Genomic DNA, 15,518 nt, shown 5'->3' with positions numbered 1-15,518 from the left:
GATTAATCAATATCTACGTAATGATTGCTTTGAATGTGATGGAAAATTAGGCCTGTAGATTTGTCTGTGTTTAATTTTAGTTTACCTTGGACAAACCAGTTTTGCGAATATCATAACTTGTGTCTGTTATAGTTAGACTTCTATAATCAGCGTACATAGTGTGAAGAGACTAATATTCATTATTTATTGACTTTCGTTGATCTCCCACAAAATCATTTATTGTTTGTATAAGAAACATGATATTCTTTAAGTCTTATCTTCGGTGTTGTGAGACTATTCTTTTTTTCCTTCCTAATTACATAAAACTATTTCTTATGTGTCGAAGTACGCTAGTTATTCGGATGTCTTAGTTATTGAAATTCATGTATCTGAGAATTTAGTCAACGTTTCTCTTCCGTAATTTTGTACATTCGTAGTTAAATCGTGGAAGTGTTTGTTTATGTTATATAATGTATTACGTCAATGTGTATTTTATGTAATAAAGCTGAGAGAGCTCCTTTCCCAAATACCTGTCCATCTCTGACGTCATGAGTACCTGTTGAGACGAAAACATCTCATCTACACGTGCCTGGAGTCAGCAGGATTACCAGGAGATCTTTGTCTTTAAATATTCCCTCCTTCCCGGAAACAGGGAGTCACACGGAGCCTTTGGAGTCGCTTAGAGACTTTGTAGTCGGTTATCGAAGTTACTCTCCAGAGCCTGTCGGGAGTCGTTACGGGGAGTGCACGGCAGTCAATAGGGCACTCCGAGAGCAACTTACAAAACGAATCGAACAGTCTATAATTCGGTTTTCGACATACAGAACACCGGACGAACAACAGGAGGAAACCCAGCAGAGAAGATTAAGCTACAGGAACTGTGACGTCAGATTTCTTCCTTTCTCTTCCTCACCTCTCACCTACCCACACACTCTCTCTCTAAAAAAGCTAAAATTCTCATTTTTATTTCTCTCACAATCAGACGGGTGTCGTCCGGTCCCAGGACCTGTTCTACCTTTGAGAGACATCCCAAGAATCTCACTTTGACGACACGGCTTTCTTTGAAAATGCTTTTCAAATTAAGCACCCGTAAAATGATGGAGATGCTGGTTTTTTCTTAGTAATTTCTACTTTATTCTCTCCCCTCCCGTAAAATGGTAGAGGTGCTGGTCTTTTCTAAATAATTGTTCCTCTATCTCCCCCTAAAATGGTGGATATACTGGTTTCTTCTTTACAACTTTTCAATTAAGTTTTTTTCTAATCATTTTCACCTATTATCGATCAAACGCCTACGCCAGTGCCCATCTATAAACACGAATATTTCATTCCAGGAGTTATGTTATGTTGGAATATTGTTCTTACTCTTTTGGTGGTATATTTGTTACAAGAACAAGGAATTTTGAGTTGCCTTTTGTTTTGCAAAAAGTGTAATGCACAGCCCGAGATTTCGATGACAGAGATTGGTCACGTTGTTCACATATTTCAGATGCTTTGTACGATTGTGGGCTTTTTTCTACTGTGCAAAATGATAAAATTGTTGAAGGAAGTGGCACGAAAATCTGTCAACGCTACAGACAATGAAAATTTGGAATTAGGGAATGTTTTAGTCACAGAAAGGTCCGCCCCTTTGGACAAGAAAAGTGACACTTCGTTATCAGTATCTGATCTATCACTTCCTCCACCTCCCGAAGAAATTAGAGTTACAACGACTCACCAAAGGTAGTCGTCAACCTGGTTCGGCTAATGATATCAGTAAATCTTGAGTGGTAATAATTGTTTACACATAAAAATATCTTCAATAATTATATACACTATTATTCTCACCTTTTCTATCGAAATTACAAGTCGATGATCGGTATTAAATGGTTTATTAGTTGATACTCTTTTAACGTATTTTTACTCAAACTGTCTTTTAAGCACACATGTTAAGTTAGGTATCTATAAACAACTACATAGCAACGAATTATACAATAATGCATATTTCTTTACATATATTAAAAACATTCTTCTCTTGTTATTTTAAATTAACATTATATCAAGTAATTGCTTGAGTATGAGCACTTTCTGCCCAAGGTACAGGTAATTATTAAACGATACAAAGTATCTCGTTGTATAAAAATGTCGCCCGACGATGGGACTGAATATAAAAGTTACAAGCGAGCTGGGCTTTTTTATTTAAGAATCACTGGTCCGTTTACAATAATGATGTTACATTACTTATGTCCTTTACATTTTGATCGCCCCTCGTATATATATATCTTCATTAAATTTCATATATATATACATTTATAATAAATCTTTCATTCCATTAATATTCATCTTTGACAACAAAGTTTCAACACAGATTAATATAATGTAAATAACCTTTGCCTTTGATCAATTATAAATCGAATTATAATTCTTCACATTAACAAGAGAGAATTAAAATCATTTGAAAATTATCATTGGTTAATGAGAATTAAAGAAAATTAAATTGAGTAAAAATCAGAAATTAAACGTAACCTATGTTCGGACGAACAAAAGGAAGAAAATAAATCTATTTTTACACAAACATATTCATAAGAATCAGTAGCTGATATGGGTTTAACTCTTACTTCATCAACTGCAGTCAGTTTACATTCGTACTTGCATATGATTCTAATAAAGTACATTGTACTGCACAATCTTGATTAGGTCCCACATTGTTTTGTACATGAATTGCGTCATGATTTTGATTTTGATACAAAGTGACATCTCTTGAACTACGATTATGTCTATACATAGGATTTATAACATTTCAAGAATTTCGCCATGTATTTCGACTCTTTTTGTGTCTACTTCGATTAAATGATTTGACATAATTATTGTCACGGTTGGTTAGGTTAGGTGGATTCCCAACATATCTTTGCCTATTTTGCTCGTTCGGATTGCTTAAATTCACTCGATTTAGGTTGTGTTCCGTATCGTTCGCATTACGGATATTTAGATTACGAACAGGCACAAAGTGATCTGAATTATTTTTAATTTTACCTACTACCGCTTGATGATTCTGAGCGTGGTATTGAGTTTCATAACATTGTACAAGCATTAATAAATGATTAAAACTCATACACTGGGTAGAAAACAGGATCTGTTGTAGCTTAAACGGTAGCAAATTTCGAATTGATGCAATTACTCTAGATTCTGATTGCAACGGATTTACGACTTTTAATTCGTTATATGTATTTACAACAAAATCCACAACAGATTTGTGCAAACGAGGATTGAAAGGTTGATTTCTAATCGTGGCATCTCTGTTTGCAAGCAAAAAGTCATTTTCGTAATTTGCAATCAGCGCAGCTTTAAATTCATCATATGTATTGACGTGATCTCGTACTGCTTTAAACCATAAAGAACATGGTGGGAGTAATAAATGAGGGATTAGTTTCATATATTGCGATCTATCTATACACATTATATTGCACTCATCCTGAAATTTTTCTAGGAAAGAGGTAGCGTTTTCGTTACATTTACCACTGAACTTACTCATAGCACGTATTTCACTCATCTTTACACTTAACTTTACCTTTCTTTCACCTTTCCGTGTTCGTGTTGAGTGACAATTCCTACCTACTGCATGATGTGTAGTTCCACCATCTCTTTTACGCCCATCTGTATTCCTTGGATGAATTTCTTCCAAAATTATGTCCTCATCGGATGGATTACTTGACGAAGATATAATGTGAGGTCCACGTTGATCTGCTACGGGTGAACGCGAGGTCATCTCCTGTGAACGAGGGAACTGCAAATGATCATTAACCATATTGTTTTGGTATGCGTTGTCCTTAATCTGTAGCATCCTGATTTCCTCTTGTAATGCAGATATCAACTGAGTATTCGCACGTATTTTGGTAGAATTATCCGTGACCTGAATCTTTTGTTGCCGTACAGAAGATTCTATTACTTCCAAATCCTTTTTTACACCATTGACCTCTTGAATAACATGGTTGTAATTATCCTGGCAATCTTCAGATACCCTTCTAAGCTTTTCATCGAACTGTGAGGTGATGTCACTCATCGCCTGGATAATAGATTGTTTCGTCTCTTCGGATGTCTGCTCCAATCGTTTACTTAATTCCTGATACTGTTTGCCGGATTCCTCGGATTTTCGCTCCACCGTCTGTTTTAATTCCTCATACTGTTTGCTGGATTCCTCGGATTTTCGCTCCACCGTCTGTTTTAATTCCTCATACTGTTTGCTGGATTCTTCGGATTTCCGCTCCATCGTCTGTTTTAATTCCTCATACTGTTTGCTGGATTCTTCGGATTTCCGCTCCATCGTCGTTTTTAGTTCATTGGACATCTGAGCCAGATTTTGTTCTTGTCGCTGTAGAGCCATTAAGATTTTATCTTCAAAGGTCAACACTTCAGGTACAACAGAAGCTATACTTTGTTCTTCGTTACCACTGTCACCAATTTCTTTCTCCATTGCCTCACCGATCATCATTTTTCTTGTGATTATTTTACCACTTCGAAGTAGAGTAAAGTTCGTAGTCATGAACCTTATTACAGAAGTAAATTCACCCTTACTTTATACTTCAGGATACGAATTTACAAAGATCCCGGGTGAGGTAAACCAAAAATTTTACAACGACTCACCAAAGGTAGTCGTCAACCTGGTTCGGCTAATGATATCAGTAAATCTTGAGTGGTAATAATTGTTTACACATAAAAATATCTTCAATAATTATATACATTATTATTCTCACCTTTTCTATCGAAATTACAAGTCGATGATCGGTATTAAATGGTTTATTAGTTGATACTCTTTTAACGTATTTTTACTCAAACTGTCTTGTAAGCACACATGTTAAGTTAGGTATCTATAAACAACTACATAGCAACGAATTATACAATAATGCATATTTCTTTACATATATTAAAAACATTCTTCTCTTGTTATTTTAAATTAACATTATATCAAGTATATTGCTTGAGTATGAGCACTTTCTGCCCAAGGTACAGGTAATTATTAAACGATACAAAGTATCTCGTTGTAGAGTACACGAGATTATTCAGGGAACAGAAGTTTTTCCGCCCATCGTGCCACCAATTGAAGTTTCCAACGCTAACATACAGGATTTGTATGTGAACAAGTATATCGTTTATTGTTGAAAGTTAGTTGTCGAGTCATTGTCTTTCACTCACTACCAGATTATTGTCAGAATTTTTTTTTGGTACTGTAGGCAAAAATGTTGTGATAACGTGTCGTTGCATCCCACTCTCTCTATTCTTTTGTGTTGAATTTTTTTTTCCCGAGCAACCCCCTTCCCCTTCCTATCATTTATTTTGACCATAATAAGTGCCAGGTCGAGTGCTGTGCGACCTTAACTAAAACAGCCCCCTTTTCACCCCCCTTGGAGGAAGTGCCTTGGGGTTATGGTCGAGATAAATTCCTTTTGCCCCCCTCCCCCACAAAATTAGAGTTTTGTCATTTTTTATAAATAGTTATATGATTCAAGAGTTTGGGCACTACGTTTATCGATTTACTTATGTGTATTCATATCTGCTTGAGTTTTTCTCTTCTTTTTCTACTCCCCCCTTCCCAAATCCTAACTACATAAGTTTACCGGTTCTTGTATTTACCCTTGCACTTTCATGGTCGCCGTTATCTTTAAGCCCATAATACCTTGCGTTTACAGGCATCAACGCTCAGCCACCATCTTAGAAATTTTTCTTTTCGTTTTTTCCCACCATTAAATTTTCATGTTTTTCTCTCTCTATTTACCCACCACTTCTGCTATATAATTTGATAACTTTTTCTCGTTATTTTTTATTCACCCTCTACCAAATGAACCCTAATTTTAAATCTTAACATTTAAAATTCCCCTCTCATGGTCCTACTTACATCCATAACCTCCTTACTTTTACAATTACCCCCTTCACCCCTCACAGTCCGCAGCTTATTTGAAGCTAACAAGATTCCACAGCTTTAAGAAGAGAAGAAGAGGACACTAATTCTTCATACTGTAATTTGGATGGACCCGAACCAAGAACTTCTCAACATGACAACACTTAGCGTCAGACCCGCCCACCAGTTTTAACTATAATCTTCAGTTTTCTCACCTGATCTATCAGCGAACACGTCAGCTCCATAACCATGCTGATATTCCTTATTTTATTTTTTTTCTTTTCTCCAACTCACAAACACGAAAAATATAAAAAGTAAACGAAAAATATCATTGTTCCTCCACTCTAAGATGATGGATACTCGCTCAAGATGGCTGTCAGCGTCATTTTTCCTCCTCCTTCTCATTCAACGGATCTCAAGAAGTTTGATTAGTGCTGCCAACTTGCGGCCACCTTGCCAGTGATACTTATCATACAACAAGGCCACGTACATTCCAAGAATTGTCTTATCTTCAGTACACTGACCCAGTAAAGATGTTCAATTCTGCTGACCAAAGTGTTTTTCAAGTTCACTAAACAACTACACGTGTTTTTCCATATGTTTTTGTTGACATCAAGTCTTATTAGTTACATCGGAAACAGAATGTTGTTTAGTGCTTTCTGTGTTTATGTGCAGTGTTTGGTTAACGATTTATTGATTATCGTCGATTTCTTTTGTGTGAGATTTATTTTCCTTTTTTTAAAAAAAATGAGATACTGAACAACAGAAATTCACTCTTTTTCCTTTTTGTTTGTTGTTACAGTGTACTTCATGTATTTTATTTATCATATAGTAACGTTAATCAAAACAATATATACAGTCTATTTTCAAAATAGTGGTTACGACGATGCGTGTTTTCTTTAAAACCGCATGTCTAAGGTTAGCGGTGGCAGTATGAAGAGACTAATATTCATTATTTATTGACTTTCGTTGATCTCCCACAAAATCATTTATTGTTTGTATAAGAAACATGATATTCTTTAAGTCTTATCTTCGGTGTTGTGAGACTATTTTTTTTCCTTCCTAATTACATAAAACTATTTCTTATGTGTCGAAGTACGCTAGTTATTCGGATGTCTTAGTTATTGAAATTCATGTATCTGAGAATTTAGTCAACGTTTCTCTTCCGTAATTTTGTGCATTCGTAGTTAAATCATGGAAGTGTTTGTTTATGTTATATAATGTATTATGTCAATGTGTATTTTATGTAATAAAGCTGAGAGAGCTCCTTTCCCAACTATCTGTCCATCTCTGACGTCATGAGTACCTGTTGAGACGAAAACATCTCATCTACACGTGCCTGGAGTCAGCAGGATTACCAGGAGATCTTTGTCTTTAAGTACTCCCTCCTTCCCGGAAACAGGGAGTCACACGGAGCCTTTGGAGTCGCTTAGAGACTTTGTAGTCGGTTATCGAAGTTAGTCTCCAGAGCCTGTCGGGAGTCGTTACGGGGAGTGCACGGCAGTCAATAGGGCACTCCGAGAGCAACTTACAAAACGAATCGAACAGTCTATCATTCGGTTTTCGACATACAGAACACCGGACGAACAACAGGAGGAAACCCAGCAGAGAAGATGAAGCTACAAGTACTGTGACGTCAGATTTCTTCCTTTCTCTTCCTCACCTCTCACCTACCCACACTCTCTCTCTCCAAAAAAGCTAAAATTCTCATTTTTATTTCTCTTAAAATCAGACGGGTGTCGTCCGGTCCCAGGACCTGTTCTACCTTTGAGAGACATCCCAAGAATCTCACTTTGACGACACGGCTTTCTTTGAAAATGCTTTTCAAATTAAGCACCCGTAAAAATAGTTGTATTTCCTAATGTTACGTCAATTAGCAAATCATTTACATATAACAGAAATAATATGGGTCCTAATATTGATCTTTGAGGAATACCGGTAGAAATACTTTTAAATTTATATTTATAAGTTGCTCAATATGCTGAGTCTGACACAAGTGATATTTCAACAGCATGGGCACGATTTTTCAAATACGATTTAATCTATGAGTTGACAACTGCTTTTAAACCGTAACAGTTAAGGTTATGGATAAGAATGTTATGAGGAACACAGTAGGAAGCTTTGGAAAAAGTCCAAAAACATTCCCACGTACTCTTTACCTTTGCCTAGGACTTCAGAGATCTCACTGATACAATTATAGATAGCAATTTCAGTTGCTTTGTGCTTTTGAAAACCAAGCAGTATGGGTCAAACCGCATTATGTTAAGATAAAAATGGTGAATTTGGTTCAGAATAGCATTTCAATGATTTTGTGAAAAAGACAAGAAGGTAATTGGTCTAATTTTCTATTTCTACAATGCTAACACTCAAAGCTTGATGTAAATGTGTGGCTTACAACAAGTTATCGTTATGTTTGAACGCTTATTACCCTGCCAAACTCTTACCTCTTACATAGGTGAGGAACAGGTTTTATTCGTTTACGTGTTCCATTGATTGTAACTCTATAAACTGTGATTAAAGCAGAAGAGAAAATAATACCAAGTGGAAAAGAAATTTGTATACATAACTGAGAAGAAATGAACGGATATAAACATACCTGAAGGACTGAGTATCGCTACATCCTTCTACAGCATCACTTTCTTGAACGGTCTCGTCCTTCTGATCTCCAATAGCATCAAACATATGACTGCTTGACTGTTCCCTGTTGCGCGTAAAATCGGTTAAATCTGGTTTGATGTTAGTGTGAAAGTATTCCTCATTCGAAAGTATATCAGTCGTTGAGGAACCCTTGACCAAACATATTCCTTTCGAAATTTCTTCCCAATCTGTTACTGCTCCATCCTCATTAATTTCTGAAGCGATATTCTCTTGCTCCGTTCCACTTCCCTGTACCTTGCATTCCAAATGTATTGTAAGAGGATCCCCATGATCATTAGGGTTACTACTACATAGTTTATAAATGCATTCTTCAAACAATTCGGCTTCTGTTTTCATGTTAATTTTAATAGAAACGTCTTCTGTTTTTGTTTCAACTTTTTAACAAGTAAACTTAAACTAACCAAGAGCAGTTTCTGAGTGGCAGAACTCTTCAGGTTTGAGATCTTCAGTATCTAACGTTTCAGAGAAGCAAGCATTTCTGAAAACAATAAGAAAATTATTTGTTTTTACGAAAACATATATGTACGTACGTATATGTTTTCCATCGCTGCTATATACATATCTTCTCTTTTTAATTTTCTAATAAGATTGAAACAGCTTTTACCATTCCGTAAAACAAATAAAAGGATCACTGTTGTACGATAGTGATCTTTAATTTTAGTTTTACGAAATTATAAACGATCTTGGGCTTTTATTTACAACAAAAATAAAAAAATAAAAAAGAACATATCTTTTTTCGTAGAAGTATGAAAACAGCTTATACATAACGGAAAATTATGTATGACTAGAATTTCTGAAATGTTTCGCAATGATACCGATAAAACAGGTGAACAACACTAAATGACCTTGTACTACTGCAAACATAATTTTTATAGTAACTGCATAACATGGCACTAAAACAAACAAAATTGTTCTATTCACTCAAGTATCTGTAACTGATTTGAGAGAATTATTGCCAGGGAAGTACTTCACTAGTGCTTGTGATTATTGGGAACACAGGTTACTGACAAGACGTCGCATGTATAGAGTGTCGTTTCGTTTTCCGACCAAACGGTAGCTTTCAAAACAAAAAATTATAAGTGAGTCGGCCCAGTCATCGTTTCTGTGTATTTGAAGTTAGTGATAACACTTTGTCTTACATTTACACCAATAACGGCACCGAGCTGCCAGATATCGCGTTATTCGTTAACGAAGATAAGTTAACTACCAGGTACATTGAAACTATCCGCCAATGAAATTGTGAATATCATGCACCAATATTAAAATACAGCATATGATGAATGACCCCTCTCTCACACACCGAGAAAAACATCGTAGATTAGGATAGTTTTCGGTGGTGACAAGTAAGCTTAATGAATTCAAAATTGTTCATCAATTGAAAGTTAAACGTAACACGCAGCAGGATAGCGCTGCGAGTATGTTAAATGAGACGAAGCTAAACTGAGAACAATTTCATGAAGTGTGTAGGAGTAACGTACCCGTCATTCAACGTTTAAATTTGGTCTATTTTCATTCCTGAGGAACGCTGTATTAAAGTCCGAAATTTCATTCATATTTAACTTAACAGTTGCTTTATTTGTTTAAATGTCTCACAATCCTATATCTACATCATATTTTCTTTATATTTCTGAATGAATCTTTTAATGTTAATGATTTCGTATCTTAGCATTATCGAAACTTAACATTTTGCCATTCTTTCATGAACTCTTTATCATTCTCATCTGTTATTGAAATTATCTTGAATGATACTACCACTATAGGCACTTTTTTCAAAACAGTATTTCACTCACGGTCGTCCAACATCAACCAGCAGGCGGAGAATAACATTCAGTGACAAAATAGTAAAGTTCTAGGCTGCTGAAAGTATGAAAGTGATGAAAGCCAAGATCGATGGTTCTAATGTACCTTCCAAATTACTAGAAAAGATTTGAGTAAATCTATAGGAAACAGACTTTTTCAGATACTCTCATTTGTCTTCAAATGTTTCACATGAAGTTTATTAGAAAATGTATTTTTAAACAATTACGTCTCTCAATATAAAGTAACGACGGAAAAGAATAAGATCTTAAATGATTCAGATTTATTTACTTTAATATTTTGAATTAGTACATACTTACACACATTCATTTTTGTTTTATAAACGAAAACGTAAATAACAAGTTTATATATAGTGTAGCAGGCAGACTTGTGTCCGTAAATAGATAGAAAAGTATTCGTTAGATTTATTCGGGTTCTCTGTCTTTCCATTTCATTTGTTCCACTAATTCGTACTTTTTCATAATCATCATCTTCCTTAGTCCGAAATATAGTCGCGTAATTTTAAAATAATAATAATAAACTTAGTAAGGTCCAACTCACTGGACTAAGGCCCAAGTGCAGGCTTTCAGTGCCTGAGTTTGAGTTACATCACGAGTGGAACAGATTTGTAATTTCAATTCAATACAGTGATCCGCATTTCATCAATTTTAGGTCTACGCCTCGTAGCCTCGGCGCTGAAAAGCCACCCTACATCTCAAAAAGTATAAGTTGTGTCGTATACGGTATTTCTATTTCGTGTTGTATCCGTTTCTACTTTTGTGTCAAATCAGCTGTGACACAACACTGCACCATATCGTACTTAACAGTCTTTTTAATTCACTTTTGGCAAGTCTTGGTATCGTTTTCTATTCAGTTACATAGCATCCACTCGGCGACCTACGTATTCCAAGCGTCTTCTTCTTACATCCCAGACTATATCAGTTTACCTTCTTCCAGTTGATTACTGGTCTCACCTTTACTGTTCTCGGGATCATTCCACAGTTAATTTTATCCTTCCGCGTCACTCCACACAACAATGTCTTCACCTTCGCAAAATGCAGTTCCATTCTATCCTTCTTTGTCGTCGGCCAACACCACTCGCCGTATAATATGGCAGATTGCACTACTGTTTCCTTTTAACTCGTTACCTTCTCATTTAAAGAGTATTGGTAACCTCTGGTCACACAATACTCCTGCAGATTGTCACCGTGTTGTCCAACCGCTGCTAATTCTGCTGTTTACATATACTCTTTTTGTATTTTTCCGGAGTATTGATATTAAGTACTTCAATCTCCTCGTCACCGACTTTCCTCGCCACACCACCTCTTCTTCGTGGAGTCGTATCCTTGTAGCAACATGAATATATTCACTCTTGGTTTCGCTAATTCTACGCTCTTTGCTCAAAAATGCACCTCTCCATGTATCTAGTTTCTCTCACAGTGATGCCTTGGTTTGACTCATAAGAATGACGTCATTCGCAAATAGCATCTTCCAAGGCGCTAGTTCTTGGATATCCTTTGTAAGTTTGTCCATCAACAATTGCAAACAAGTATAAGCCAAGACTACATTCGTGAACAAGTTCCACTTTAACTGGGAACTTATCTGCCATTCCGCGCGCGCACTTCACTCCCGTAGTACCATTACATATATTCTCAATTATAGAAATGTACAGTATGTGTTCGGAACACATTTCTTTAGTGTCTAACAAATAAGGTTATACGCTTTCTCTAGTTCGATGAAAATCATGTCAAGGGGGCAGCGGTGGCTCACTGGTAGAGCGTTCACCTCTGGTGCTTGGGGTCCCGGGTTCGATCCGAGCCCCCGCCAACTGAACTTTGTGGTGAACAAACACCGTGTGCGTGGGTTTTCTCGGGGTTCTCCCGTTTCCTCCCACTTTATTCATTCCACCATTTCATTCATTATCACCGTCTCCTTTAGCCTAACCTGCATAATCGCGGGACGTAAAACTCAAAGATTTAATTTAAATTTTTTTTTCAAAATCATGTCAAAGTCCTTCAGGCAATTTCTGTACTTTTTCATTAGCATTCAAACTGCAAATATTGCATCCGCTGTCGATCGTCATGACACGAAACCAAGTTAGTTCTCTTATTTCCGTCTTTTCCCTCAATCTTGCTTCTATCACAGTCTTCAAGAGTCCCATAACTTTTATTTCTCTACAGTGTCACATTCTTGCAAAAAATTTTTGCTTCAAAAATCGCTATAATGTAGCTGCTTTCCCATTGCTTTGTCATATTCCCGGTTTCCAATATCCAATTACAAAACCGAGCAGTCCTTCTTCAATTAAACTTTTTCATGTTTTGATAGAGAAATTATTCGGTCCTGGAGCTGTGCCACAATCCTCCTTTACCATGGCATTTCCTAAATCAACCATGGCCCCTGGCCGTACTCGTTCCTGATTGATGGATACATTTAAGGAAGTTTCTCTCGGGTTTTCTTTATTAAGAAGTTTTTGGAAATATTCCTTCGACCTCTTCATCTTTTCACTTGTGAGAACCTCGTTATTTTCGTCCTTGGTGCAGGAAATATATGAAATATTTTCATTAGTATCTCTCTCACATTTGAAAGGTTGCATATCATATTTTCCCCCTTCTTCGCAGTTTCTTTACTATATCATCATTTCTCATTATCTATTAGGCGTCTTCTCTTAGTTTCTCCAACAATTTTTCTTGCTGTCCCGCTAACAGCTGCTGATACTATGGTCCACTCCCATTGAATGAGTAACTCGTTATCCTTTATTTACAGTGCTTGTGATGTGCTTATTTCCTTTCGAATCTTTTTAGCAGATATCCAACCTAGTTTCGCCTACTTCGTTCGACCAGAAACATATTGTCGTCTTCGTCCGAACAAACCGAGCCCTGTGGGGCTTCTAAACGAGTCGCTCGGTTAGCTGTTTCGTAACATAAATAAATTATTTTCATCTTCTTTTAATAATAAAAGTGTTATGGAAATTCAAAAAAAAAAAAAAAAAAGAAACTTCCCTTCGGCAGGGTTTCAAACTAAGCCCAAATATACTTTCATTACTAGAACGCTCAGCTACGAAGGAGACAGTATGTGGCGTTTCATTTCTGCTATATGATACATGGCGAGAAAGGGATAACGCCAACCAATCAGAACCGTGTATTTCATGCTTACTTCCTCATTTCTCTGAAAGAGTCGCATTCTATAATGTTTGCGTAAACCATCGCACATTTGCGTTGTAACTTGTTATAAACCAGGTTCGCGGTGGCTCAGTGGTAGAGTGTTCACCTCTGGTGCTTTGGTCCCAGATTCGATCCCAGGCCCCGCCAAGTGAACCTTGTGCGTGGGGTTTCCTCCCACTTTCTTCATTCCACCATTACATTCATTACTCAGCATCATCGTCTCCTTTAGCCTAACCGGCATAATCGTGGGACGTAAAACTCAAAGATTTCATTTCATTTCCTTGTTATAAACCACGAACAGTTGTACCATTTTTAATTATTATTGGGAAATTTTGGGCGTGCAATTGTGCTCCGTAGATTTTGCGAAGAGTGACACAGAATGACATCCCGAAATTCGTCATGTTTTTGGAACTGGGGAACCAGAATATTTTGCTAAAATTTTGAGATTTCTTGCTATATTTCTCTATTTTTTGATGGTTTAGGTAGGTTATTTTAGTTTTTTAGTTTAGTTTAGCTTAGATTATTTGTATCTGTATTTGGGGGCTATAATTATTTCCTTAAAATGTGTACCTTCTTCCTATATTTTCTCCTTTTGATGGTTTAGGCTAAGTAACGATAGATTAGTTTAGGTTAGGTTGGATTATGTTACGTTAATACTTTGTAATTACACTTACGTAATTTCAACTTATTTCTCCTGTAAATATGGTTATTTTACCTGATTTTGGCTTCCCAGTTGCAAGATTCTCACCAAAATTCTATTGTATCCCTATGTCTGTTTCCTGTTGTCCATTAAAGTCGTATATAAAAACGTTACCTATTTTACATTACTTTGGTACATTTATATACTTCACCTTTCTAACCGAACATTTCAATGTGTTGCAAAACCCTGTGACTTTTGCTCAATGTACTAATACAAAATACAAAATAATAAATTATTTGTTTAAAGTTGTTAAACAAAAGAGATCATTATAGACAAATTTCTTACATAAAAATGAAATGAAATCTTTGAGTTTTACGTCCCACGGTTATGCCGGTTAGGCTAAAGGAGACGGTGATAATGAGAGATGAGTGAAATGGTGGAATGAAGAAAGTGGGAGGAAACGGGAGTACCCCGAGAAAACCCACGAGCACGGTGTTTGTCCACCACAAAGTTCACTTGGCGAGGGCTGGGATCGAACCCGGGACTCCAAGCACCAGAGGTGAACGCTCTACCACTGAGCCACCGTGCCCCCATTTCTTACATAAATAAGGGGATGAAAATTAGACCTTAAATTTCCGTAATTGCTAAACACACATAAATCAGTTTAAAGCAGATACAAATAAGATTAGAAAATAGTGATGTATTTATTTATTCACAAAAAGGTTCCAAAAATAAGAGATAATAATTCAATCGGATAAGTATAGTACAGATAAAGAATACAGTTGCCGATATTTGGAAATTAAGACAAAAGAAGAGTAGAACTGAACGAGGATACTCATTAAGGCCTGGAAAACATACATGAATTTAAACGTGGAAAGAGCATGAGAATATACATAATGAATAGGGAGTGCACGAAACAAAACCACAAACCGAGCACGGTTAAACGTGTCTAACAAACAACTCGCTATATTTATAGAAGTTCCAGTATCATTGATTTCGATGGAGATTTTCTGTCCACATCCATACATTTGTAACACTCATGCAGCAATTTTTAATGATATTTTAATAGACCATCGTATAAGGACTGTAGATAATTTGTGTTGTTATCAGTGAGATACGTATCCACGTTGAAATACATTAGTAAAAGTCTAACATCTTAAGCACTGATTCGCCCGTAAATTAGTCACTAACAATATTAAACAACCTAAATGAAATAATAATAATAAAAAAAACTATTTCAAACCAGTGTGCTAATTCACGAAGCGCAAATATAGAGAAGATGACGACCTAAGGGATTCACATATTTGCGAAATGTACGCTAGCATTTTCTTACGTTACCTTTCAACACAAATGTGAGAGGAATGGAAACATATTGGGATACTACACTAGTGTCTTTAGTTATATACAAATAATA

General features: G+C 36.2%; 2 protein-coding genes across 8 annotated transcripts in view; both read right to left on the bottom strand.

Moving 5' to 3' along the window:
• LOC145665034 (uncharacterized) overlaps window positions 1-15,518 on the bottom strand; it is a 487,711-nt gene that overhangs the window by 359,511 nt on the left and 112,682 nt on the right. The window lies entirely within an intron of this gene.
• The window catches only part of LOC145665036 (uncharacterized), a 30,178-nt gene that overhangs the window by 11,959 nt on the left and 2,701 nt on the right, over window positions 1-15,518 (bottom strand). For all 3 annotated transcript variants that reach the window (XM_081732269.1, XM_081732270.1, XM_081732271.1), the window contains exon 2: window positions 8,445-8,984. In XM_081732269.1, the coding sequence (XP_081588395.1) occupies window positions 8,445-8,842 (398 nt within the window). In that variant the 5' untranslated portion in view covers window positions 8,843-8,984. The remainder of the gene's footprint in view (window positions 1-8,444; window positions 8,985-15,518) is intronic.

Source organism: Thermobia domestica, chromosome 11 (genome assembly GCF_964235325.1).
Source record: "Thermobia domestica chromosome 11, izTheDome1.hap1.1, whole genome shotgun sequence".
NCBI lineage: Eukaryota > Metazoa > Arthropoda > Insecta > Zygentoma > Lepismatidae > Thermobia > Thermobia domestica.
This window is presented reverse-complemented; position numbering and strand designations above follow the sequence as displayed.